At 42.9% G+C, this 25,148-nt stretch overlaps 1 protein-coding gene across 2 annotated transcripts; it reads left to right on the plus strand.

Moving 5' to 3' along the window:
* Nucleotides 1-152: 152 nt before the first annotated feature.
* Nucleotides 153-24,661, plus strand: GXYLT2 (glucoside xylosyltransferase 2). Of its 2 annotated transcripts, none has more exons than XM_015641386.3 (7): nucleotides 153-813; nucleotides 9,479-9,668; nucleotides 9,870-10,001; nucleotides 15,667-15,918; nucleotides 16,917-17,040; nucleotides 19,307-19,479; nucleotides 20,093-24,661. In XM_015641386.3, the coding sequence occupies exons 2-7, from the start codon at nucleotides 9,528-9,530 to the stop codon at nucleotides 20,273-20,275; spliced, it is 1,005 nt and encodes a 334-aa protein (XP_015496872.1). In that variant the 5' UTR covers nucleotides 153-813; nucleotides 9,479-9,527; the 3' UTR covers nucleotides 20,276-24,661. The 2 variants fall into 2 exon arrangements, with proteins under 2 accessions (XP_015496872.1, XP_015496871.1); XM_015641385.3 differs by lacking the exon at nucleotides 153-813 and adding an exon at nucleotides 3,193-3,452.
* Nucleotides 24,662-25,148: the final 487 nt, after the last annotated feature.

Consider the following 25,148-nt stretch of genomic DNA (forward strand, 5'->3'; position numbering starts at 1 on the left):
CCCCTCATGGCCGCCCCTCAGGGCCGCCCGCCCCGCCCCGCCCCGCGGGCTCTGCCCCCACGCCCGGTGTTTACAGCTCTGCCCCTTTGCGGGAAACGTGCGGCAATTTAAAGATCGGCTGTAAACTCTTGCTGCCCGTAAATTTGGGGAGGTTTCCTGGTGTTTGCAAGAGTTGTTGGAAAGGGAGCGAGTAACGGGCAGTATGGAAGAGCGCAGTGTTGCTGTGTAAAGCTATGTAATGCTGGGTCGTTTAGGGTGAAAATCACAATTCAATTCAATCCAGTCATCTGGATTTTAAATGAAAAGAATGAATTCTTATCTGCCATTGCATAAAACGTCTTGCACAGACTGAACATTTTATTTTAGCAGCTGCTTTTCATAAAGAAGGGTGGAAATTGAACTTGAGTGTGTAGGGGAGGCGGTTTCTTTCTTTTCTGTGAAGCCACTGGTTAATCCAGTACTAATTCCTGTGAACAAATGTGCTATTCCTGTTATGTTTACATTCACCTGTCTTTTCCTTTGCTGCAGATAAGGTAGAAGATAGTAAAAGAAGAGTGACCCCATGAGCACTGTCAGAGTAGGAATTCCCAATTACATAAAGCTCTTCCAAGGTACTGAATTAATGCAAACATGGACAGGGGACAGAACCTCATGGACCAAAACAAATACAGCATGAGAGCAAATACAGGAGAGCAAGAAGATCCAAGAGCATACAAGTTGGTTTAAAAAGCTGTCATCTATTAAATATATCACCTAATGTAGAATTATTCTAATTATTCTGCATTTGGACTATGAGAGGTATTCTGGTTCTAGGTAAGTCTCTACATTTTATAATGCTGCTGACTGTCTTCCTCTTATTGCTCCCTCTGAAATGCATTCAAATATTTTCCTGGAGGGAAAAAGCATAATTATATAACCTTTCATAATAAAGTTTTGTTAGGAAAAAAAAAAAAATGGCCAAACAATCCTCCAGCCTGGAAATCCACTGAATATGGTATCTTCTTTTAAGAAAACATCTTTACTCTTGCACTGAACTGAACCAGCAGTTCAGGTACTGCACAAAAATTAAGTAATTTGCTTCAAAATAGAAAGTTCTCCCCACTGATTTAAAATTGATGGATGGTTTTAATATTCAGCCTAAACTTCCTTGTGTCCCAGTTTTTTAGTGCAGAAATTGAAGATGCATGGCACATAAAAAAACTTTCTTCCATTTTAAGAAGTTAATGATATCTAATTTCAGATGCTGATTTGTTTTGCACTAAGGCCTCAGTCATGTCCTCAGAAACTTCTGATGCATTTCCACAGAACTTCAGCACTAATTAACTTTTGGACCTTACAAAGTAATCTGTAATAAGTATATTAGACAGGAAGCTGATTTATGAACCAGTATCTTCTCTGGATAAGTTCAAATTTGCAGGACAAGCCTGTGAAAGATAAAGAAGTTTTATCTGAGAATTTGTTCTTGTCTGACACTTTCCAAGACTGGCTCAGAATTATTTTTTTTAGAGCCTAAATACTCCCAGGCTTTTATTTTTTTTTTCTTTTTGTGCTAATACTGTCCTTGTAAAAGAACTATTTTTATATTGATTTTAGTGAAGAAAGTGGTGCATCAGCCATTCTGCTTTTCCATCCAAGTAAAGGATGAAGTAGCATCTCTAAGGAATGTGTTCTGCTTTCTTCTGCAAAATACATACTGAATTTTTTTAGAACTGTAATGAAAAAGTTTTATTTGGAAATGCACAAAGACTTCATCTTTTAGTGCATCTTTCTGATGAAGGGAACTTGGATGGTATATATTCAATGGAGAACAGAATTAAAATGCATTATCTACAACGTTTTGGGCAAGTAATTAGGACAACTTGCTGTTTTTGCTGGAGAAGTAGAAACATGAAGCTTTGCAATTGATAAGCACAATTGGCTCTACATTGCTAATAATAACCAGTAAATCTGGCAATTTTGGAAATGGTAGTCCAAAACAAAATTACTAAGAGGGCTTAATTGACACATCTAGAGAAGGAACCGATTGTATTGATGATACAAAAATCACACATTTGAACAGCTCGAGGATCTCAGCAGGTTGCCACTGGTACTCTTTTTCATTAACTATAAAATTTGGTAGGGTTTTATTATAGTGCATGTATTCTTAGGAAAGAGCATATGTTTATGCACTGTGGTTTTTCTGTAGTTTCTCATTTGGTGTTGCTATTTTCTCTTAGCATGAAGTAATTTACATTTTCATATCTGGCCACAATCTGAGTTGGATGAAACTCTTGGAACAATAGCTATTCATTGCATTTGGACTGATGCTAAGGCAGGGTACGTTTTGGGGTACCACTGGTGAAGGCATGTGGTCTGAGCAGTGTAAAAGGCTGCACAGTTCCACTGCCAAGTGAATGCCAGTGTCATTTCCAGTGGCTCCATGAGGGACACACGAGGCTCCTCCAGTACTGAACTTGCGAGGCTCCACTTTCCCTTCCCTCCCTTTTCCAACGTTGGTGTCTCCATTCTTTGCACAGCCGTGTACTCCAGCTCCATGGGGCAGCAGGAATCCTTGTATTTGTATTTCTGTCATTCTGTACATTTCAAGGTGGTAAATCAGACCACCCCAAGCAGGATTTACTTCTGTGAAATTCAGTGTTGTGATTCCTGCTGATGTTCCACAGCAGATCGGCTAGGATGGGTCACACGGGGACAAAGCCACCCACAAGTGAGTGAAGCGCCCTGTTGCTTCACGGTTCTTCTACAAGTACTGCACTTGCTCGTGCGCTTTGCCTGCCTTCGGTGCAGATGGAGTGAGGAGCGCGTACTGTCTGCAGGTGATAAACGGGCTGCGAGGCGGAGAGAGGCTCGCTTTCCCTGTTAGCACAGGCAGAGGAAACGCGCTATCGAGAGGAGCTTCCCCCTTTTCTCCTGATCACCTCGCTGCACACACTCACGCTGTCCCAGCACTGCCCACCCGTGAAACCAAATGTCCCGCTGAGCATCCGCGCTCCGTGCCTGGCACTCCTCGCTGTGCCGCCTTAGCGATCAGCCGTCCCGTGCCACAGCCCGGTGTTCTGCGAGGCCGGGCGGCCCCGGGGCCGGGCCCTGCTCCGGGCGGTACGGTAGGCGCGGCCCGCCCCGCCCCGCCCCGCTCGGGCCGGGCTGAGCGGCCACGTCCCCGCTCGGGCCGGGCTGCGGCGATGCGGCCGGCGGGACGCGGCCGTGCGGCGCTGCTGGCCCGGCCGTGCTGCGGTGCTGACCCGGCCATGCGGCCGTGCTGACCCGGCCATGCGGCGGCCCTGCAAGGTGGCGGCGGCCCTGCTGTGCCTGGCCGTGCTGCTGCTGCTCTATCTGCTGGCGGGCAGCGCGGCCCCGCCGCCCGCGCCCTCCGCGCCCGCCCGCCGCCCGCCGCGCCTCGGCCGGAGCCCCCCGAGGAGGAGCCCCGCGGGCGGCGGCAGCGCCAGCGCCAGGTAACGGGGGCGGCTCCGTCCTCCGGCCCCTGCCCTCGGGAATCCCCTGCCCGCTGTGCCCGTGGCCAGCCCCACGCGTGACCCGCCCGTCCCGCGGTCCCCTCGGCCGTGTCGCTTTGGTGCCGGTGCGTCGGACACTTCTCTCTGCCAGATGTTCTTCCCCTTCTAGTGATCGGCGATGAAAGACCCTCGTGCAAACTGCTGAGGTCTCAAGAATGAACTTTTCCCTGCGTGTTTCCCCTGGCAGCGTAGTTGCCAGAGATGCCACGAAGGGTTTTCCCTGTGCCCGAGCGGGGGGGTTCCCTCCTCTGCGGGAGCAGCTTGTGGAGTAGCGGCTTTTCCATTTATCCTGGCCTTGTTTCGGAGCTGACGTGGGCAGTGTGGTTGGTACTCGCTGTATGGAATGAGTAGCTGCTGTCACCTCGGGAGCTGCGCTTTGCGGGTTTTCCAGGGAAAAGGGAAGGCGGCTCGTCTTTGCAATGTGGTGCCACTGGGCTCCAAACTGCGGAGGCATTGGCAGATTTTAAGCTTTTGAGCTTTTTGTGTTGAAGGTTTTTTTAATATGTAAATTAATTTAGCAGAACTTTAAAGGTGTTTTAAACCGTGGTGTGGTGTGTTTCCTCTCCCAGCACCTTACAGGCAGGGTATTTTTTAAAAAACTAATCAGTTGAGAAAGGGCAGCTTTCAGTGGGTGGAGGACTTGTTTTCCCCTTTGCATTCCAATTATATTATGGTCAGTGTGACCTCATATATCTAATTAACTTGGTATGTCTTTGTGTCTCTGATTCATGATTTCACAGTGATGTTCTGAATGAAAGACTATTCCTGTTTTTTGAGCTCTTACTCGTTAACTTATTAAAGCAGTTGGTTTCTCCCCAGCATTGTTACCCCACTGAATGCAGGAGATGTTTTCTGGGGCTGAGAGTGGGCCACGGACAGAATTCAAATGCCGGTATTAAAGCAGGATTATTTCCACTAGCAACTGTACCTCCTGAAGTCATTTTTCTTTAAGGCATATCTCTGTGATTATCATGGAAATCAAGAAGAACACTGAAGGAGGGAGCCCAGAAAGTATGGAACTGCCAGAGAGTGTAAACAACCATTCCACTTCAATGCACTTTTCAGTGGCATCTTCATGTTTCACAATTTGACGTTATCTAACTTTTTGATTATTTGTTGACATTGCAAGTCCTTTTTACAAGGTCTGCAACACAACAGCAAAAAGAAAAAGGGTGAATTTAGTATTCAAAGTGAGCATTTTCTTCAGAATTTTGTTTGTAGGGTTTGTTGGTGTTTTTTTTTCCCTTGTCATCCTGCCCCAGCAGGAGTTTGTATAACTGAGAAATACAATTAATTCTGTGGGTCCTGTTCAGCCATTTGCTGAAAGATTCTGTGTTACATTAGTTACTAAAATTTATTCAGGTGAGGATATCCATAAAAAAAGAATTTGTGGGGAGGGTGTGACATAAATGGAGGTGATGCTTGCCTGGTTGGAAAGGCATCAGGTGGTGGGATCTGCTGGGCTTAGAAAACCTGATCCAAGCTAAACTGAAAGCAATGTCGGGGCTTGAATTTGGATTGTAAGAAACAGGCCATGATTACCATTTTAATTCCTCCTTTTGAGCGAAGGAACATTATTTTTTTATTTGATGTGAGAGATCCCACCTTATCTAACTGATTAATTCAGGATAATAACAAATCTGATTAGGACTGTGCAAGATCTTGTGAGGTGATCACAGTGTACATACTTGTATGAGACTGCAGAACTGATTAACAGAACTTTAGTGAGGTTCTGTCTGTGTGAGTGTAAAACATTTAAATTCAGTTTTGTCAAGTTGGTTTGTCAGAAGATGAAAGCTTTGGGCTTGGCTCACAAACAAGGGTGTTACTTAGGATTTGTGTTTGCTTCATGAGAATCAGCATCTTGCAGGGAAGATAAATTGTATTTTGACTGGGATTTGTAGTATTGCTTTCTGTTGTCATATAATATCAGAAGATATCAGGTTTTAAGAAGTGCATCATTCTTTTAGCATAAGAAGCTATATATAAAGCTTAATGTAAACACATCATTAGCTGACTGGTGCTTCACCAATGTTAGCAATGACATTCATGTGTCCATCTTTGGTCATTAGATAATTTAGACAAATCTAGGTAAGTTTCTGATTAGCTTTGAAAACTTGGTTTTTCGTGGTGGCTTTACTGCTCATTCCTCTTGGAAGTATCAAGTCCTATGCCTTCGGTAAAACTTCGTTATATAAAGAATTTTATATATGTTCTAAATGCATGTGTGCAAAGTATCAAAAAGAAGGAGGATTGTTTTACATTTGAAGGGCAGATGTGCCCATGCTCTCTCTTAAACCAGTGTGGCAGGGCTGGGGAAATGAACTTTTGCCAGCACATTTAGTTCCCTGAAAGTAACTTTTTCAGTGCACAACATCTCTTGCATGGCAACCTGTCAAGATAGTTTCTGTGGAGCCTGTGTGCACACACATGCAAGTTTGGCTTGAGTTTGATAATAACATGCTGAAACCCCAAGTATTTCATACTTGTTTCATAAAGAACACACTTCATACAAGGAAGGAGGAACATCCATTCTGGTTTTGAGTGGCTTTTTTCCCTTTAGGAGAAAGTTAAAACTTCAACCATTTTTGGATTGGCAGCAGCTACACTTCGTTTCGTGCAACTGCTGCAAAGTGAGAAAGGTTGATTTAAAAACATTTGTATTTCAAAGCGTGCAAGAAAATATGTTTCACATCATGGAGCTGTTGTTGGGATGTTGACTCAGGGGTGGCTGTCAGGGAAGGAGCCTGTTCAGTGAATCACCAGTTTTGATACAACGCCTAAATCTACCCTTGTTTGTGCTGCAAAAGTAAATGAGATCATAATGGGAAGAAGGTTTCAAAAATTAACAACTATATTGCATTTTGGAAGCGTCTGCACGCATTATCTTTCAGGAATAAATTTGAAGGTTTGAATAGATTAGCAGGCTCTGTAATGAGGTGGGAACGCATTATTTTGAATGGATTTGGATTGATTTAGACAGGTTTTAGGTTAATTATGTTTGAGACACTTTGGCTGTGACTAATAAGAAAATTACATGTAATCTTACCTTTAAGACCTGGGAATGCATAGTGTTGTGCTTGAGCACTCAGACTGCTCCTGCTGTGTCAGTGCCTTTCTGAAAAAAATTTATTCAGTAAGTAAAATATGAGTGAGCAACTGGATGGGAGTTGCTCTGTATTGTTGGAAGGTCTTTGCTGTAAACATTTTATTGTGCTCCATCTTACCAAGTTCAGTCTTCAGTGACTCCACAGGGATGTGTTCTGCAAGTATTTTGTGATGCTTTCTGGAGTGCTTAATCTTAGTTTGTGTATTTGTTCTTGTCAAACACATTAAACTTTAGGGTCCTGGTCTCTGCATTGCTTTCAATGTGTTTAAACATTTAATTTAGGTTATAAAATCCAGCTACAGACTGTTCATAACAGACAAGTTGAACTGTAAAGGAATGAATGTAAATGCTAGGAAGAATTGGCTAATGATAATAATTGCATTACTCTGTGGATCTATGGGCTTTTTAATGTCTTGGGAGTCTCTTGAGGTAGGAAATTCTTAGAGCTGTAACAACTGTTCCCATTTTCCAAGTAGGATGACTTGGCTGTGCCCTGCACATCTTTAAGGGGTGTCCTTCCATCCATCTGTTCCTCCCTGTCCCTTCCATTCTCCTTGCCCTGTATGAGGTGCTTGCATGAACAGGGCAGGGAAGGGGAGCTGGAGTGTTCTTTGCCATGATCTGATTGTTTGCCCTCCAGGCAGGTTGACTTTGCCTCTTCTACATCTGCCCCTTCTCAGGCTTCTGGATAAATGTTATTTTTTAAAGGCTAAGTTAAAATTACAGTCAAATGCATCCTGCTGTGGCACTGTTTTATCTCCCATTGCAGCTCACCTTTGTTTTCACTGTCCTCTAAGTTTCTTGATGTACTTAAAAAGAAGATGCAAAATATTATGTCCCAAAATTCTTCTGTTCCTCATTGCTACTTCTCTCACTGGTTATTGCCCTCAGATGTAGTTCAAATAGCTCCCTTTTCTGGGATTTTTATTCTAATTCAGGCCTCTCCAGGCTCTTGAGCCCCCTGCACTGTTGGTAATTCCTCACCTCCAAGGCTCAGCTTTCTCCTCCATGGTGTCTATGTTGGATGTCTGTTGTTTTCCTTACTCCCATGGGCTTTCCAGGCATTCTGCTTTCACCAAGGATTGCTTCTGCTGAGTCTGTGCTCTGGAAGTGTTGTCTACACATACTGGATTTTTCACTGCAAAACAGCTGCAGAATGCAGAGCTCACTGTGGCTAAAATTACCCAGGAAAGCTCAGCGCTTTGGTGTGGGGTTTTGAAATGTTGCAATAAAAGTGCAGGGTTTAGTCCCTCTCCCAGTGAGTTCCATTGCCAGAAACTACATCAAAGCAGCTCCCAGCCTGTGCATGGCTTGATTTAGAGACTCAATTAAGGGGAAACATTACACAGATAGGGAGAAGGGGGAAAAGGTGATCTGTGTGAGCAGCTAATTATTCACGTCAATAATTCAGCGACTTTTACACTAATAGGTTGGAAAGTAAATACCACTTCACATAGATGTAATATTCCATTATTTATATACTGATGAAATTGGGGGTTAATTAAGACTAAAGCAGAAAGAAGATTTTAAACCCTTAAGGAAACCTGTTGCTTTCTATAGTCAGTGAAGTGCCAGTGCTTGGTGTTCCTTTGCACAGAGGTAGGTTACTCTGAAGGCTAGAATGCTGCTGTTACACAGAGCAGCACTTCAATGTCTGGAAAAAATAGTAACATCTTAAAACTGTCATTTTTCTCTTTATTTAGAGCTTCTGTTTGTAGCATTAACTTCAGTGATTAATTGTGTGTGTGTGTGTGTAACTGTGTGTGCTGAGCAGGGCTGGGATTGATGTCCTCTGCTCAAAGATATGTCCAGAGCAGGCAGTGATCTACGAGTTGCCTTTTGAACTCTTCAGGAATGATTACTGTGTCTGGGATTTAGTTGCTTGGTCAGCTCCATCCCCTGTGATGGAGGCTAAGTGCCATCTGTGTTGGAATGTGGATACACCATGGTACAAGCATTCCTGGAGGATGCAATTTTTACCTCCATGCTAAACAACAGAATCAAAAGACTATTTTCAGAAGGTCTTCAACTTCTCAGGAGAACCTGATTTTTCTGGCTAGCAGGAAGCTTCATTGTGCTTCTGACTGTGTTCCCTATATCTGGATGAAATGTATTTAAAGCCCACACAGGTGGGTGCTAAGTGAAAATCCCACAGTTTGGCCCTTGGAATATAATATGATTCATCTGGGATATGTGACTATATTTGTTTTCAGAAATCTCTATTTAGCAAAATCTCGTGGATTCAGTGGGGTGAAATGGAGAGCAGTCCTTTGAAACTCTGCCAGTACCTTCAGGCCAGGATTAAGGCATGCATCTATAATAGCAAAATTAATTAACTGTTAGAACAATTTTCGTATGGATGGAGGGTTTTTTTTAAAAAGTATGGATGTCTTCTTCCAGTCTAGCCGTTATGGGCTTGGAAATGAACTTGCTGGATGCAGTTGCGTGATCTGCATTTTGTTAGAAAGTTGGCTGGGTAGTCATGACTCTCTTCTGTCTTCCTGACCTCTGGGCTGGGTAAAGAGCTGTCGTTTGCACAGAGCAAGGTGGTGTCTGGTGTGAGGTGCTGTGAAATGGCCTTCATCTCTGTTGGTAGTCCAGTGATTTTTGCAAACCCAGAAATGTAGGAATAACAGAAAATAGCTTTCTTCTTTATGCTATAATTGTAACACTATTGATCTGTACCATGGACAGAAATTACCATGCTATTTGCTTGTTCTGTAAATATCTCACCAGAAAAAAAACTCCTGATCTCTTGCAAAATGATGAAGAAAAAAACAACATTGATGCCTGTTAAGGAAGAATTCTCTTCATGTCTACCTCAGTAATTTTTATGTGCCTATGCCTGAATTTTCAGGAAGCCTGGAGAGCAGAAACATCCAAAGGAGCCCTCATCCTTGCAGTGCATGCATCTGGCAGTGGTGGCATGTGGGGACCGGCTGGAGGAGACGCTGATCATGCTGAAATCCGCAGTTCTCTTCAGCAACAGGAGGCTCTGCTTCCACATCTTTGCTGAGGATTCCCTTAAGCCTGAATTTGAGAAGAAGGTGTGTTTCTTTGTCATTTGGAAAATAAATAAATGAGTTAGTTATAAGTTGCAAACCTCTGAGGAAAATTATGTTGACATCAACAAGTAGCAGCTGAGCATGTTGTTTACTGTATGCAGTTATAAATTCCTTATGCATGCATTTTTTATACAAAAGCTCTATAACATTTAGTGTCTGATTTCTTCCCACCATGTCTTTCAGTTAAAGGAGTGGCCTTCCTCATATACAAAGAAGTTTGAGTCCAACTTTTACCCAATAACCTTCTCAGTAGGAAATGCTCAGGAATGGAAAAAGTTATTCAAACCATGTGCTGCCCAGCGCCTGTTTCTTCCGGTAAGGCACCTGGATTTCTGAGTAGGTTGCTTCAGGAAAAGGTTGATTCCACAGAAAGGAAGCTTTGCTGGTGTAATATTAAACCCGTTTTCAGGCTGAAACATCTGCTTAAAGATAATTTTAGTCTGTGCTTTAAGACACTGTAAAAAAACAACACAGAAATCCAGCCTGGCTTTTTCCTGGCTAACAAAGGATGTGTGTTTCTCATTTGTCTCCGGTTCCATGAGCCTCTCGGGCTCTCCACACTCTCCAGGCTCCAGAGAGAGTGTGAGAGCTCTCTCAGGGCAGATTTTTTGGAGTAGATGCTGCATGCCTTTTGTAAATAACATTTTTACAACATGCCCTCTTTACCCACCATCCTCCTTTCCATATGTTAGCCCTTAAACTGATGCTCCCAGCACTCCCTTTTCCTTGAGTTTTACTTCTTTTCTTCAAGACTGTCAGAATTGCCCTTAAGGTAATAACTCCAGTGTATTTGAAGTTGGATTTCATGCAAGAGCTCGGTGTATCTTGGACTCTTCAAGTTCACTGAAAAGTTGTATTATACTCAGTGTCGTAAACTTGGAGAGAAGGGAAGTGTTGATCCCAATTTTGCATATCAGAAGTTGAAAGAACGTTTGCATAAAGCAATTTCTGTGGAACTGAGAACATCTATCAAAAATATCTTGTGGGTTGCTATTGATTGGGGTGACTCCAGTGAAGTGACAAGCTGTTCACATGATCCAGATTTCTTCATTGCTGTCTTAGGAGAAGTGTGGGGGGTGAACACAAAGAAATCTTTCCCCTCTCAGATGGAAGCAATCAGGAGACAGCTGCATGTCCAGATACGTAGCCTGTGAATACATATGTGAGAAAATATGTGCTGTCAGCAGTTCTGCTGATCTGCCATTTAGGGGTGGACTATCAACAGCACAAAGGCCAGATGGGCTGGAAGTAACTCCAACTGCAGCAGGGATCCTCTGTCCCCTGAGTAAATATTTTGTATCACCTGGAAAATAATCCCTAAGCGTTCACTCATTCCATACATTGTCAGGGTGTCCTGGGTAAACAGAAATCTCTGTTCCTCTGTGATACTTTCTGTCATTTTGGGAGACTAATCACAGGAATGACTTAACTTTTATTTCTCTTCACTGTTCTGATGACAGGAAGGGGTTATGCATTCATGCTGATTGCTTCAGGCTGGGCAGTGCTTTCACCGATTCCTTTTTGTCACTCACATGTTGCTGATGTTCTCCAGTAACTTCTTTTAAGGAATATTAGACTGTTGCACGTTGTGTTAGCAGAATGAAGGGACAGCTTGGACTGTAAATGTTTGTTTCTCTGGGGGCAGTTACAAAATACTGTGTGTGGTCAGGCTGAGGTTTATGGCTTTGTGTAGGAGGGGCTGTCCAAGAGGAGTTGCAGCTGACACGGAGTTGGTGTGGGTATAATAAACAAGCTGTAGTCATAGCTGAGGTGGCAGATGTCCTGTAGGACCCTCGAGCTTTCGTGCTCAAGTTCACAGGCTGACACAACCTTGGGCTGTTTCTGGGTAATTCCAGCTATTATTTTGGTTTTTTTGGTTTTTTTGGTGTTTGATAGCTGGGTTCTGATATCCCACTTGAACTGGCTGCATACAGTGGGAATCGAGGGTTCAAAGTGTTACTGTTTAGAGAGCTAGTTTGACTTTTATTTTTAATAAATACCACCAGAATATCAGGGGTTTTTTTTAATCCTTCCCCATACACTGAGCGTTTTTCCCTGCAGCAGCATGAAATGTGCCTGGATTTAGGGAGGACCCCAGGAGAGCAGTAGTTATCAGCTGTTTAGCTCTCAGTTGTGCAAATTGTCTTGCTCCTGATAATGCTAAGCCCGAGTGGAATGTGAGTCTTTGATTCACAAGTGCCTCTCCTGGCAAAGAAATCTCCTCTGCAGCACCAGCAGGCGTGTGAAAGTGGACAGGAGGGTCTGAGGAATGTGTTCAGGGAAAAAATTGGTTAAGAACCTTTCAGTGGTTTTACTCAGTGATGTAAGTAGAGCTGTGGGATGTGACCCTGCAGTTTGCAGTACTGAACTGTTCTGTCCTGGGCAACAGGTTGAGATGCACATTCCCAGCTTGTTGACTCTACCCAGGATGCTAAAATATTAAGGAAGACTCAACAGCATCCTGCATTTTTGAGAGGCATGCTGAGACATCTGAGCACATTTGCCACTTACATGCAGGGGATGTAGATGAAGCCTCTGTGTAATCTCACAAGTCAATCTCTTGCTGCACTCTGCTGCAATAAAACCATCCAGGGCATTTGCAGAGACACAGGGAGGAAGATGGAGATCTTTTGGTAAGCACAGAATGAAACTTTAACATTAAACTAGAAGAGCAGTGCTCTCAGCAGCCACTGGGAGCTGGTTTGTACTCCTGACATGGGTGTTAAGACAGCAGGTGAGGAACATTCTCTGGTCCCAGGGATGTTGGTCCCTCGGGGCTGGCTGCAGCTGTCTCCATGCTGCTCTTCTGGAGCTATGAAAACAATCAGCTAAAGTATCCTGAAATGCTTAAGGGATTTTTGGATGATTTTTGGATGAACATTTAGAGCCCTTCTCAAAACACTTAATCTACTTAAGAGCTTTTAAGATAGATTAGCAATATCCCTGTGTTACAGCTTTCCTCTTGAGGGATGCTCAGGTATCCAGCCCAGTGGGAATAGATGCCAAGGCCTTATCTAGACAAAAGTCTCTGCTGTAACTTGAGTTAATCTCTTACTACAATGAGGTTTAATAACTCCACTTTGTGGCACTGTTACTCCAAGCTTAGTGATTTGTCCCTAATTTTGGATAAAGCTGTGCTAAGCTGCCACACGAGCCCTCACAAACCCTAAGGTAGTCCAGCTTCACAGTACACCAGTGTGTGTTTACTCAGGAGTGTGTTATTCCTTGCCAACCTTGCTAACACAGGGAGAATCTATGGAGACAGAATTTGTGAAATCAAATTACAGATAATTGAGTATTTAAGAGAAGTTCCAGGCTAAATATAGCCAGTTCTGTGCAGAACTTTTTGACAGATTTACTAAGAATACTCTATATAGCTGTGAAAAAAGGAGAAAAAATCACACTTTTAAGCTGTAAGAGCCTGCAGAGCAAGGGGAAGACAAGCAGGGCAAACCATATTTCTGGCCATCCCTTTCCAAAATCCCAGGCTGTCAGATGTGTCTGCATGGTTTGTGTGAGTTCAGACCTCCAGACACAGCCTGGCAGAGCTCCTGCTCCAGGTCACAGCATGTCACTTTTAACCTGCACTGCAGGTTCCTGCTCTGTGAGGAACTCCTACAGCTGCAGTTGGTGAAATTAAATCCCCCCTACCCAAGGCACAGCCAGGAGAGATGTGAGCAATTCAAACTGACATCTGCAGGTTTTAAAGGAGACTTAACACTCAATATGTGAAAGTGGGAAGGGCTTAAAGGAGGTAGCACAGCTTTTTTTAGCCAGCTGGGTGTCACTGCAGGGCAACACCTTGGACACAGGAGAAAGAAGAATTTTTTAACCAGCAGAAAGAGCATGTGAATCCTGAGAGGAGGAGTACAAGGTGGGGTCTGCTGCTGGTACACATTGCACAAAAAACTGAAATACCTGCTTGAATCTGTAGGAAAGTTATTACAGTCTGTGGACTTGCACAGATTTAATTTTTTCTGTGTGTTGAAAGCTGCTGAAAGAATGTTTTTCTGCTGGAAGAAGCAGTGTCCAGGCTGTAGGCCCCTGTTAAACTTCCCCCTGAACTGGGGTTTTTCCTGCTGAAAAATGCCTCAATTTGCCTTTTTATCAGGACCTCCTTAGACAAAAATCTTACACGGTCTGCAGTGTGCTGTGAATCCCCAGGCAAAGTCTAATAGCTTCTGCTCTGCTTGTATTCCAGTGTTACCTCCTGTCTCAGACTAAATTTGGGGGTGATTTTTCTTTTTTTAATGTATTTTGATTTAATGTGCCTTCATATAGCAGATCCTTATGAATCAGGGCTCCTGGGTGCTGCAGAATAATTAATACACAATAAAAAGAAAACTTTTCTTCCTTTCAGAGTGTCTTTTTTCTATTGATTTACTCTTACAGCAGCTGGTTTTTTTATTGGTTTAGTTTTTTAGTACTGGATTTGAGGATACTTAACATCTGCAAATATTTACTCTGAGCTCTTAGTGTATTACTGAACTATTTTTGTCACTTATTTACTGATACCTCCACATGCTGGTTTGGGTGGGAAAATGCTGTATTGCTGTAATCTTCCATCCAGCAGAGAGATCTGGATTGTGTTGGATGTGTTTACTTAGAGTTTGTTGTGAGTATAAATTTTGTTTAAAATGCAGAGACAGTTCCTTCTCCTGCTTGCCCTGTTCTGTAGGAAGAACATGTAGTTATCCTGTCAGAAATACAGGTCAGGGATTTGTTAAACTTGACTAAATGTCAGTCTGAATGCCAAAGTGTTCAGTCAGGTGAAAAATCTCATTTAAGTCTTTACTCACGGATTTGGCATCTTAGTGGATTCCTGTTGAGCATGCTTAGAGGTGATATTTTTCACCCACTTGTTGAAAATCCTAATGTTGTTCACTCTATTTCACAGGTAATCCGCAGTCACAATACATTAGCATTTATGTAAAGCCTAATTTCTTTGGTAGAATTTCTTGTAACCTGCATAAATAGGAGAGCTTGTCATTAATGTCATTGCAGTTGGGTGATAATGATTGTTGTGTTACACATGATGAAAATCCAAAGCCTTTTGGGTTTGCTTTTCAAAGACAGAGAAGTAAATAGGGTTTTTGGCTAGACAAAAGTAAGAAGATTTCAGTCCTTCAGGAAATTTTGGACAGATTTAGCAAATAATGAAGAAGAGCAGTAAAAATGCGGTTGGAACTGGTGGCCAGCTGTAGGTAGGGATGTTTATTACTTTACAAAGACTTGGAACACCAGGTCATTCATCACAGGATGGATATTAATGAAGGAGTGTGTAAGGATGTGGGCAGCCACAAGGGGGAACATGGTCAGCAGGAACCACTGAAGCCATCCTGGCTTTAAGCTGCAGTTTCACCCTTCTGACCTGACCAACTTTACTGTGGTTATTCCTCATACAGAATTTGGTAACAGCTCAGAATACGACCTGCTATGCTTTAATGTGATATTTCTGTTTAACAACCAAATTTTGTTCTTCAGCGGGATGCACATATATTGGTGATCAATGAGGTTGTCTTAATTCATGTGAAACAGTGGTATATATTAGTTATATATCAAGGTAAGTCTAAATATTCTGATCTCCTGGGTTATCCTTTCTGCCAGTGGAGAACACTGTATGCTTCACCAGTTATAGATGTTGGAAATAGCTCTGCAAATATATTTTATTTACATGTAATTTCTGAGCAGGGACTAAGCAGTCCTTGCAGGTATTTTGGGAGCTCTGTGAATTGATGCTTCATAAGAAGGTTAATCCAACCTCAGTGCTCTGCTAGCTGTTTTATTGTGCAGTTCAAAAAAACCCCAGCAAACAACAAGCCAATAATCTGATAACTGTTGTTCCTCTGTGTAATTACATATAGCTGATAAGTCAATAACCTCCAAATGATCAGTTTAAAGTAAAAGCGCCTTTTGCCAATAATCTTTGTGTTTGTTGTCTCTCTGATTTGTTTTTCATCCCGCTGCTCAAACCCCAAAGGTGATTTTAAAGGACGTGGATTCCCTGCTTTATGTGGACACCGATGTGCTGTTCCTGAGGCCCATCGATGACATCTGGCACCTCCTGAGAGAATTCAACTCCACCCAGCTGGCTGCCATGGCCCCTGAGCACGAGATCCCCAAGATTGGCTGGTACAGCCGCTTTGCCCGTCACCCCTATTACGGCACCACCGGCGTCAACTCCGGGGTGATGCTGATGAATTTGACACGGATCCGCAGCACTCAGTTCAAGGTGAGAACAAATGCAGCTGTTGCAGAAACTCAGGGTTGGTGTATTTTTCACATCTTGGAAAGCTCAGTGTAAAATTACATAAAGTTTGTAACACAAAGAATCAGAGAAATATAGAATATATATAATGGGATACTAAAAGCTATTGTGAACGTGATTATTAAAATAAATGAATCTTCCTCAAGGCTGGAGCAGTGAGAACTTGCAGCTGAAGCAGTCTGGTAGCAGTGTTAAAAATGGCTTCCCCAACTTCTTACATTTCCCTGAAAAGATGCATGAAAGAAGAAACTCAAGTAGCTTCTTCAAACTTCAAGCTTCTTCAGTGAAGTAGCTGTCTTGTTTATAAAATTGGAAAGCTTTATGTGAATACGCAGAGAAATTGGTGATTTTTGCATCTGTTGTGAATAGACTTTGGCATCCTACTGCAGATTAGTGACTCTGTGAGCTAGTGTGAGAAGGGAACATTTTCACGACAGGCCCATGTCATTGAGCACATGTTCTGTAATCACTAAAATTTTGCTTAATTTTAATTAATTTTTTAATTTTGCTGAGGAACCACCCTAAGTGGTTCCTCAGGCAATGCCAGGGGTTTCCTGCATTGTTACAGGAACAGGTAGAGGAAAAAAAACCCAAACATTGATCTTACTACAGTACGTGTGTAATTTTCCTTGCTTTTATACCTTGGTTTTCACCTTGTCCCTGCATTTTTCCACTTTTTCACTTTTTTCCCCCTCCTGTTACTTGGAATAGGAAGATTTTGAATAGCAGGAGCTGACATCAGAGCTGGGCCCAGGAGACCTTGTTTTCCTGTTTAGATAAACACTGAATTCTGCTATTACAGCCCTGTCCACGTCTAACATTTCCTGGCACTTTTTCATTTTTCACCTGGGTGTCCAACATGGCTTAGCAGAACTTAGAGATTTGTGTGTGCTGACTCTGGGTCAGATACCACAGCACTGATCATGACATTAACCCCTTGCTTCTGTTTTCCTGCCCTGCAGAACAGCTTGATACCAGGTGGCTTGACCTGGGAGGAAATGTTATATCCATTGTACCAAAAGTACAAAAATTACATCACATGGGGAGACCAGGATTTGCTAAATATCATTTTTTCCTTTAACCCAGGTAAGGAGTGATTCTCAGAGTCATCATTATCTGTCTGTGTTAAGAAAATATCTTGAGCTTGATATTTTTTAAACTGCTATTTGTTAGTTATAATATGCATAAATACTCTGGTATTTATTAGTTGAATTTATTTATTATTGTGTAACTGCATCCTCAAAGGATTTATAACCTATGAAAATATTTCTGACATTGCTGCAGGTAATGGGGCTTGGACTTGGTTCTCTTGGATATGTAAATCTGTTTTCTGGGGATCTGAGAAAATAATGAGGTATAAAATTAATGATGAAGTGAAGGGATGAAGTTTGTGTTGTGTGTGTGCTTCAGGGTGTCACTGGACCAGAGTGTAGCTGAAAAAATGTTTTTGTTTCAGATATTTATCTGAATGTGAAAGTGCCAAACTTTCTGCAAAGCTAAACCCTGTTTTTCTGAAATTCAGCTGATTTGTGATACTTATGCAAATAAGTAACAAAGTTAATATAGACAGAAAGTGGACACAGCCATTGGAAAATCTCATCTAAAACAGCTTCCAGCCTCTGAGCCAAGTGACCCAGTCTCAGCAGGCAGCAGATGATGTCATCGATGTCCTGCTGGTGAGAAATGCAGGGATTTAAACATTGGAGCATAGCACATGCTTCCCAGAGAAGCTGAGAACCTTATTTCATGCTTCTAAATGGATGCTGAGTATCCATCCCTACTGCTTCTCCTGGTTTCCTATGTGACCTTGTCACCTTAAGTTAAACCAAGTTTGGAATTATCTTTATTTATTCTCCTCCCTTTTCTTTTTCTCTGAGGAGTCACAGGGTAGGTAATTGGATATACCCAAATCCAGGCAAACTGCTGGAGTGAGGAGAAGCAAAGCAAAAAGCAAACATCTGTTTGCTGCAGGCAGATGTCAAACATCAGTGTCCCTGGTACACCATAGATTATCCCCAGTCCTAGGGAAAAATACAGTGGGAATTAATTTCCAAAAAGAAATTAGTGTTATGGGAGTATGGTCTCTGGGAGAAAGAAAAAGATGGAGCCAGATTAATTGTGAAGTCAGATTCAAGCTGTTCACTGAAGTGTGCAGGAAAAAAACAAAGGCTGCAAAAATACTTCAATATTGTGATGAGTGTTCTCTATCAAAGCTACACATGGAGACTCCTCTGCGCCACAGTCTGTCCTTTCCTCAGAACTGGTAAAGAATATTTTTATGAATTGCATATCAGACTGCTCAAGAAAAGAAATCAAAAGAACTGGATAAGATTAACAAAGAAAACTGGACTTTCTGGAGTCTTAGGCTCTGGGTTGTTGAGACTGGCCAGGGAGGGAATTGGCCAAGACTGCTGCAGGTGCTTTTTTATAGATGTGAGTTAAAACCACAGAGAGCTCTGCTACCCAGGCATGAGGAACTGCTCCCTTTGCCCATCTCCAAAGACTGCTCTCCCTTTTTGGAGAACTCTGCTGGAGAGGCCTTAAGGGAAGAAAAGTTCAGAAAGCTTTTCTCCTGCTTTTCAAGAACCACACAGGACCAACTGCAGGCTTCCTGGGCAGCTGGAAAAGGCCAAGGGAAGAATTCAATCTTCAGTGCTTCTGCCATGCCCAGCTGGCACCGGCCATGATTCATTGTTCCCCAGAGCCGAGGCAGAAAGGTTGCAGGGACTGAAGTGATTTATGACAAGCAGATTGCAAGCACTGTGTGCACAGAGTTTAAAAAAAAAATCACCAGGAGAAAGCGAGTTATGAGGCCTTTTGAGAAATTAGGCTCATCTCTAAATAACCTAGACCTGTGAAATTAATGGATGATGACTCTTTGGAGGGCTGTGGATAAAATACACCACCCCTTATGCTCTGCTGTGTAACAAATTGTCATGACCTCTGTGACAGCTTCAGCAGCAAACACTGGAGACACTTTGCAGGTTTTCCCATGCTGGCTCCAGGAGGAGTCTTGATCTTCCATGACCCTCACTGCAGTGTGTGCTTCCCCAGTTGTTCCTGTTGCTCCAGAGGGTGCTGGACAGTGTCACCTGCTGTGTCCTCTGCTTTTTTTTCTTCCACTCCAGCTTCCCAAGGGGCTCCCTTTGGCTGTGTTTGGTCCCAGATTTTGTGTTGTCTGTTCAGGACCAACAGGTGGGGAGTGGAATCACGCACGAGGGAAGGAAATCGGGGTACTTGCAAACGATATAGGTGAATGTTCCCTGATCATCAGTCCCAGGCTGGTTTAATTTGTTGTAACTCTTGTCTGATGTGTCTCTCCTCCTTCCCTGTGCCCTGCTGTCGAGGGCAGAGTGTCTGTACGTGTTCCCCTGCCAGTGGAACTACCGGCCCGACCACTGCATGTACGGCAGCAACTGCAGGGGGGCGGAGGAGGAGGGGGTCTCCATCCTGCACGGCAACAGAGGCGTGTACCACGATGACAAGCAGCCCACCTTCAAGGCCCTCTACGAGGTGATCCGGGATGTAAGTGCTGCCTCCACACAGCCACTCCTTGTCTTGTCCCAGGGGGGATTCCTGCTTCGCTCGGATTGCTCTGCCAGCGAGCAGCCTGGCTGGTTGTGTTTGTGTAAAACCCACCAGACACAAATGAACGTGGTTGCTTTGGTCTCTCATGCATTTGAGATGGTTTAAACATTTCTCTTTTGTATTATAGTAATAAAAAATTGCTTTTTTATAATACTAAAGGTAGAAAAAAGATGCTGGTGTTTCTCATGCTGGGGCTGCAGCTCTGGCCCATAAATTGCCAGGGAAAGCTTTTCCTTCCTGAGCACCTCAAGCCTTCAGGCACATGCAGGGCAGAAGCTTGTCCACAGACAAGTGCCCAGTGTCCATTTGGGATGTTGTATGTGTACAGCTCTGCCTGCCAAAATTCCTGTTTTCTTACAGTATCCTTATATTAATATAATTCCTGTCAATTCACACCCTCAGGCAGGCAGGGTGTGAAGTGATGGGGTTGGTAACACTCTGCAGGTGAAGGACAAGACATTCCCTGCCTATGGAAAGTTTTCTTTTACAGAAACTTATAAAATGCTCTTTCACAAGTAGTAAAAACAATTTTTTTTTTTCTTTTCCTTAGTTTCCATTTGAAGACAATCTCTTCCAGTCCTTGTACTACCCTCTGCAGTCAAAGTTTCTGGATACAGTGCACACTTTATGTGGGAGAATTCCACAAGTATTTTTGAAGCAAATTGAGAAAACTATGAAGAAGGTTTATGAAAATCGTGTCATTGTGTACTTGGGGGCTAATCACAGATACTAACTGTAGCTCTCTTCTTACACAGAAGTTTTAAGTCCTATACTCTATTTCATGAAGGATATAAATGAAGAATATGAGCTCTTTTACTGAAACTCAGAATTAAAATATTTTTTTTTCCAATTTTCTAATAACCCTTGAAATTAAAAAATGCAGGAAATCCTAGAAGCCTATGGAGATTGTTACTGAGAACAGCAGGGGAATCCTTTATTTGTGGAGTACAGTTGTGACCTGCCTCCCCAGTCTCTTACAGTTAAGAATGTATTCTCTGGCTTGGTAATGTGAATTGCATTAGGCACAGTCCAGGACTGTTGTCAATGAAGAGTACAAACCCAGGTACCATTGATCCATTTTCCTCTTCAAGTGCTATTCCCTGCACAGTAACAGTGGTATTTTACTGCCAGACAGTTTTCCATCCCTGCCTCCCCTCTTCTGCATGGAAATGTATTTCTGCCTTGTGCTTCCATTTCTGGGATCACAGAAACAGAGAATTCTAGAATGGTTTGGGCTGTAAGGGACCATTATGGGTATCTTGTTCCACCCTCTGCCTTGGGCAGGGACACCTTCCACTAGACCAGGTTACTCCAGCCCCATCCAACCTGACCTTGAACACTTCCAGGGATGGGGAAGTTGGGATCTTTATGCTGGGATCATAATGAATAGCCTTAAAGTGGAAGGGGATACAAGATGGTTTTGATGTTTATTTAAAATACTTCATTTAGCTTCAGCTTCCAAAGTATGATCATCATCTTGTGATATGCACAAAGAGCTTGTTTCAATCGCAGTAGCTGAAAGGTGCTTGGGACCAGTCCCTGGGGAGCTGGAAGTGAGGACACTCCTACAGAGCAGATCCAAGAGCAAACTCACTCCTGAAGAGCAACAATCCAAGAGCAGACTCCCAGAGGGCATTTTCTAGGTGTAAGCCCCAAAGGTGTGTGTAGGAGTGCTTCAAGGAAGCAGGAGAGAAAATGATGTTACTTTTCAAGTCTGTTCAGCAGAAAACTGAAACATGAAAACATCAGCCATGACTTGGAACTGCTCATTTTTTTATTTAACAGGCAAAGTAGGAGTGGGGTGAGCCAGGGTGAGATAATGAAGCCTTCCCCTAATGAAAGGAAAACTGGCACAGATGGGATATCCTGTGCATGTATCATGCATTTGTTAGAAATGCTTGGGGACTGTGGATGAGGGAAAGGATACATTCACAAAGTTAAAATAAGATTTCTGAGGAATTGCAGTTTTGGGCATTCTCCCCTATCCAGCCAGGACTAATGCAGGATTTCATAAGAAAACAGACTCCAGGAGTCTCCCTTTTAGCTCTCACATTTCTCTCTCCTCGTCTGGCAGTTCCTGAGAGGAGGGAAAACACGACCTTGGTGCCATCCCAGGCTGACAGATAAGAGCCTGTGCATGGGATGGAGTTCCAGAAGTCTTTTCCCAAACCCTGGAGTGTGAGAGTGTCCGTGACACTGCCTGGCAGAGAGCAGGGCTGCAGGCAGCTGAGTGGGGGAGTGGTGGGACAGGGGCTTTGTAGTGAGGGACAGCAGAGCTGCTGGACCTCACAGCATGACAGGAACAGAAACCTTGTTTGCACCTCTGCTGCAAATCGTAATCACACTTTGATTAAACAATGTGTTCTGACTCCAGCCCTTATCTCACAGTGTTTGCCACCTGAGTGTAAATTGACATGTGAAGGACACAGAGGCAGCTGGACTGTTGTGATTGAAAGCCTGGGACACAGAAAGTCATTTAAACTTGAGCAGAGGTGCCTTTCCAACTTGTCTTAGGATTTTCTATTTCAGCTGAAATTTCAGTTGCCTATTTAAACAAGAGTTCACTTTTGCCTACTGAGAGGAGTTTGAAATATAACCCAAAAGGGCATTGAAGATTTCAGAACCAGAAGGCAGAGAAAAGAAGGTAAAGCTGCTGATTTAAAAAAATTAAAAAAATGTATGACAGGTAAACCTTCAGGCCAGCAATTCTGAGAGCTTGTATAAAGTATTAGCTTGCTTTTGGTCTTTATTTTCAAGTATCAGGGTAAAGCTGATGCAGGTCTAACGAGGCTGGTGGAGCTGCATGCTGCGCAGAATTCCTGATTTCCATGGTGTCTCCAAGCCACAGAAAGCTGCAGAGCAAAGTCTTGCTGCCCAGACAGTTGCAGCCCCAGTGCTGGGGCTCTGGCGTTTCGGAGGCTGTGGTTGTGTAAGCTGTGATTCAGCGGAACCCTGCAACTGCGGGCACATTCAAATCCAGGAGAGGAATTCATTACAAAACAAAGGCATTATTGCATATGAACTGATTAGAGATTAAAGCAGTGCTTTTTTTGTTCACAGGAGGTGCTACATTTTGTTTAGGAAGAACTGAGTTATGTTCTCAACAGCTATTAAATATATGAAGTACTTGCTTTAACATGAAGACTCTTGTTAATGTAATGTCAGCGGGCAGGAAGAATGGGGGAGGTTCCCCCCTGCTGGGCTTTTTCTGAGGAAAAAAGCAATAATTTGAGCTCTCCAAAGTGTTTTAAAACAATTATGTAAGTTTTTTTGCTGTTGTTGTTAGAATTATTAATTTATATTTCACTACAGCTTCCAAAACTATGTTATATTTTAGCTTTAACAGTAGCTGATTGTAATATTCATCTTACTTAGAAACCAGTTTTAATTCATTTTGTATTTCATACTTGTGGCTAATTCCATGTTAATTAGGCTTCATTTATCTTAATAATAGGATGTGTAAATACTTACAAAGTCTTTATGTCCTCATTTCCCCTTCCTCTCCTGTGTTTTAGTTATTTCCAATGGTATAATGGATAGAGCTCACCAGCATTTTGCTTACAGGGGAAACTGGAAACTGCTCAGTGTGTGTGTGTGTGTGTGTGTGCACAGCACAAGCGTGTGTGAAAAATGTCCCTTTTCTCTGCCACTGAATTGCTTGTGGATTTTTCTTTGACAAGTGCACTGATTGTTACAGCTCCCAAGGAGGCTGAGCAGTGCATTTCTGGGTTGGGGATGGTCCTTTGGCTTACAATACAAATAAATGAAATTTTAAGCAAGCTCTGTAATTTGTTAAGTTTCTTTTAAATGCAAGCTTTTGTGTTGGTCTGGTTGGGATAGAGTTTTGTAGGTGTGCTGTTATAGTGTGCATATACAGGGTTTGACAGCAGGGAACACAAATAAATGTTCCTCTTTTGCAGTTTTACTGTAGTGAAAGAGTCTGATATTGGATATAAAGAGACAAATACATTTAACTTCCCCCAAAGTGCTCGTGTGTCATGCTGCAGCTCCAGTTGTGTTATGGTGAGCATAGATCAAAACCTTCTCTCAAAGGAAACTGGAGTTTTATCTTTTACTCCTTTCTGTTTCTCCATTATGTTTCACTCCTTGGAGGTAATTTAGCAGCATTTCCCCTCCCTCCTTCTTGTATGCATTTTTTGACATTCTTGTATGGTCACTGCTGTGCTGTCCTTGCTTGTGCCATCTCTGTGTGACAGAATCTCCTGGGCTGCCTGTTCAGCACAACCCTGGTGGTGCTGACACTGTTTCCAGCTGGGTGTTGGGCTCAGCCTCAGCTCTTTGAAGTCAAAATAAGGATAAAACAATCATTGACCTTGATGGGCAGAGGTGGGCCAGCAGTAGAACACCAGCCTGTGGGTGGGTTCTGGAAAGGCTGTGGGTGTGTGGGGTGTGTTACACACGCACAGTGTCATCACTGCTCGATGATCCAAGGTTTTTCACTTGCAAATGTGGCTCCAGCCAGTGTTGGTGTGGGGAGAAGAGAGGTTTCCCGAGTTGGGAATAAAGTACAAGCAACTGGAAAAAAAACCAACAACTTGACGCTTTATCAACTGCCAGAGTATCCTTTTTTCCTCTCCATCAGATACAATAAATAGTGATGGTAAGAAATTGTGGGCACCCTTCCAGATGTGAGATGGGATGAAACAGTCACCAGGATACCAGGAGTCCTGCAGAGGCTGGAAATATTCCCCCACTGCTCTTGGGACAAGTGCTTGTGTGTGCTGGGATCAGCCTGCACCTCCCGCTGGCAAGAGATAAGGAATTGCTATTTGAGCTTCAGAAGACAGAGCAATGTTGGGAAATTTTGCTTTCATTCTGGATGAGAATACAAACCAAATTGTCAACACTTCCTTTGAAATGAAAATCCAGACAAAACACCAAATTGAGGCTCAGCATTGAAGATGAACAAAGCACTTTGTTAATGTTTTCTTTTGAGGTAAAATATTTTAGTTTGACTCTCACATTTCTGTAAATGTACCTTAATTGCTGCTGCTGTTACTTTGTGAAAACTATGTTATAGCCCAAAAGTGTGTATGTATAGTTTTGGTAACTAATACTGAAATACTGATACAGAAATTACATGGCTCTTTATTTTAAAGACCTGTTTTTTAAATCTTTTCCTGAATCCTCGTGAAAATGTTAATTCCCTCCTGCGAGGGTTGAACTGTGCACAACAGGTGCCTTCTCAGGTTTCACACCTTCCAGGAAAGAACTTCCCATTCTGCTCAACACTTCCAAAGGGCACCAGGGTTCCTCACACCTGAGCTCCAGGTGAGAAAAGAAGGCTGGTTTTAGTCTGACTGGTTCTGTAGTTTGTGATGTCAGGAAGCTCCTGTCCCAGGGAGATACTGTGAGGAAGGTGTTAAATACAGTTTAGAAAGAGAACTGCCGGCCAGTTTGTCTTGGGCTCTTGGCTTAACAGGAGACAATCCATGAGGATTTGCTGGGGTCAGTGGCTGAGCCAGGTAAAGCCTGGAATGTTTGTCACATCTGGCTATTCCTTGTTTGTTTTTTTTTTTTGTATCTCCTGTGGGTAATCTTTCACAAGAAACACCAGCTCCCACAAATACCATTTTTCTGTTTTC

This window comes from Parus major, chromosome 12 (assembly GCF_001522545.3).
Source record: "Parus major isolate Abel chromosome 12, Parus_major1.1, whole genome shotgun sequence".
Classification (NCBI taxonomy): Eukaryota; Metazoa; Chordata; class Aves; order Passeriformes; family Paridae; genus Parus; species Parus major.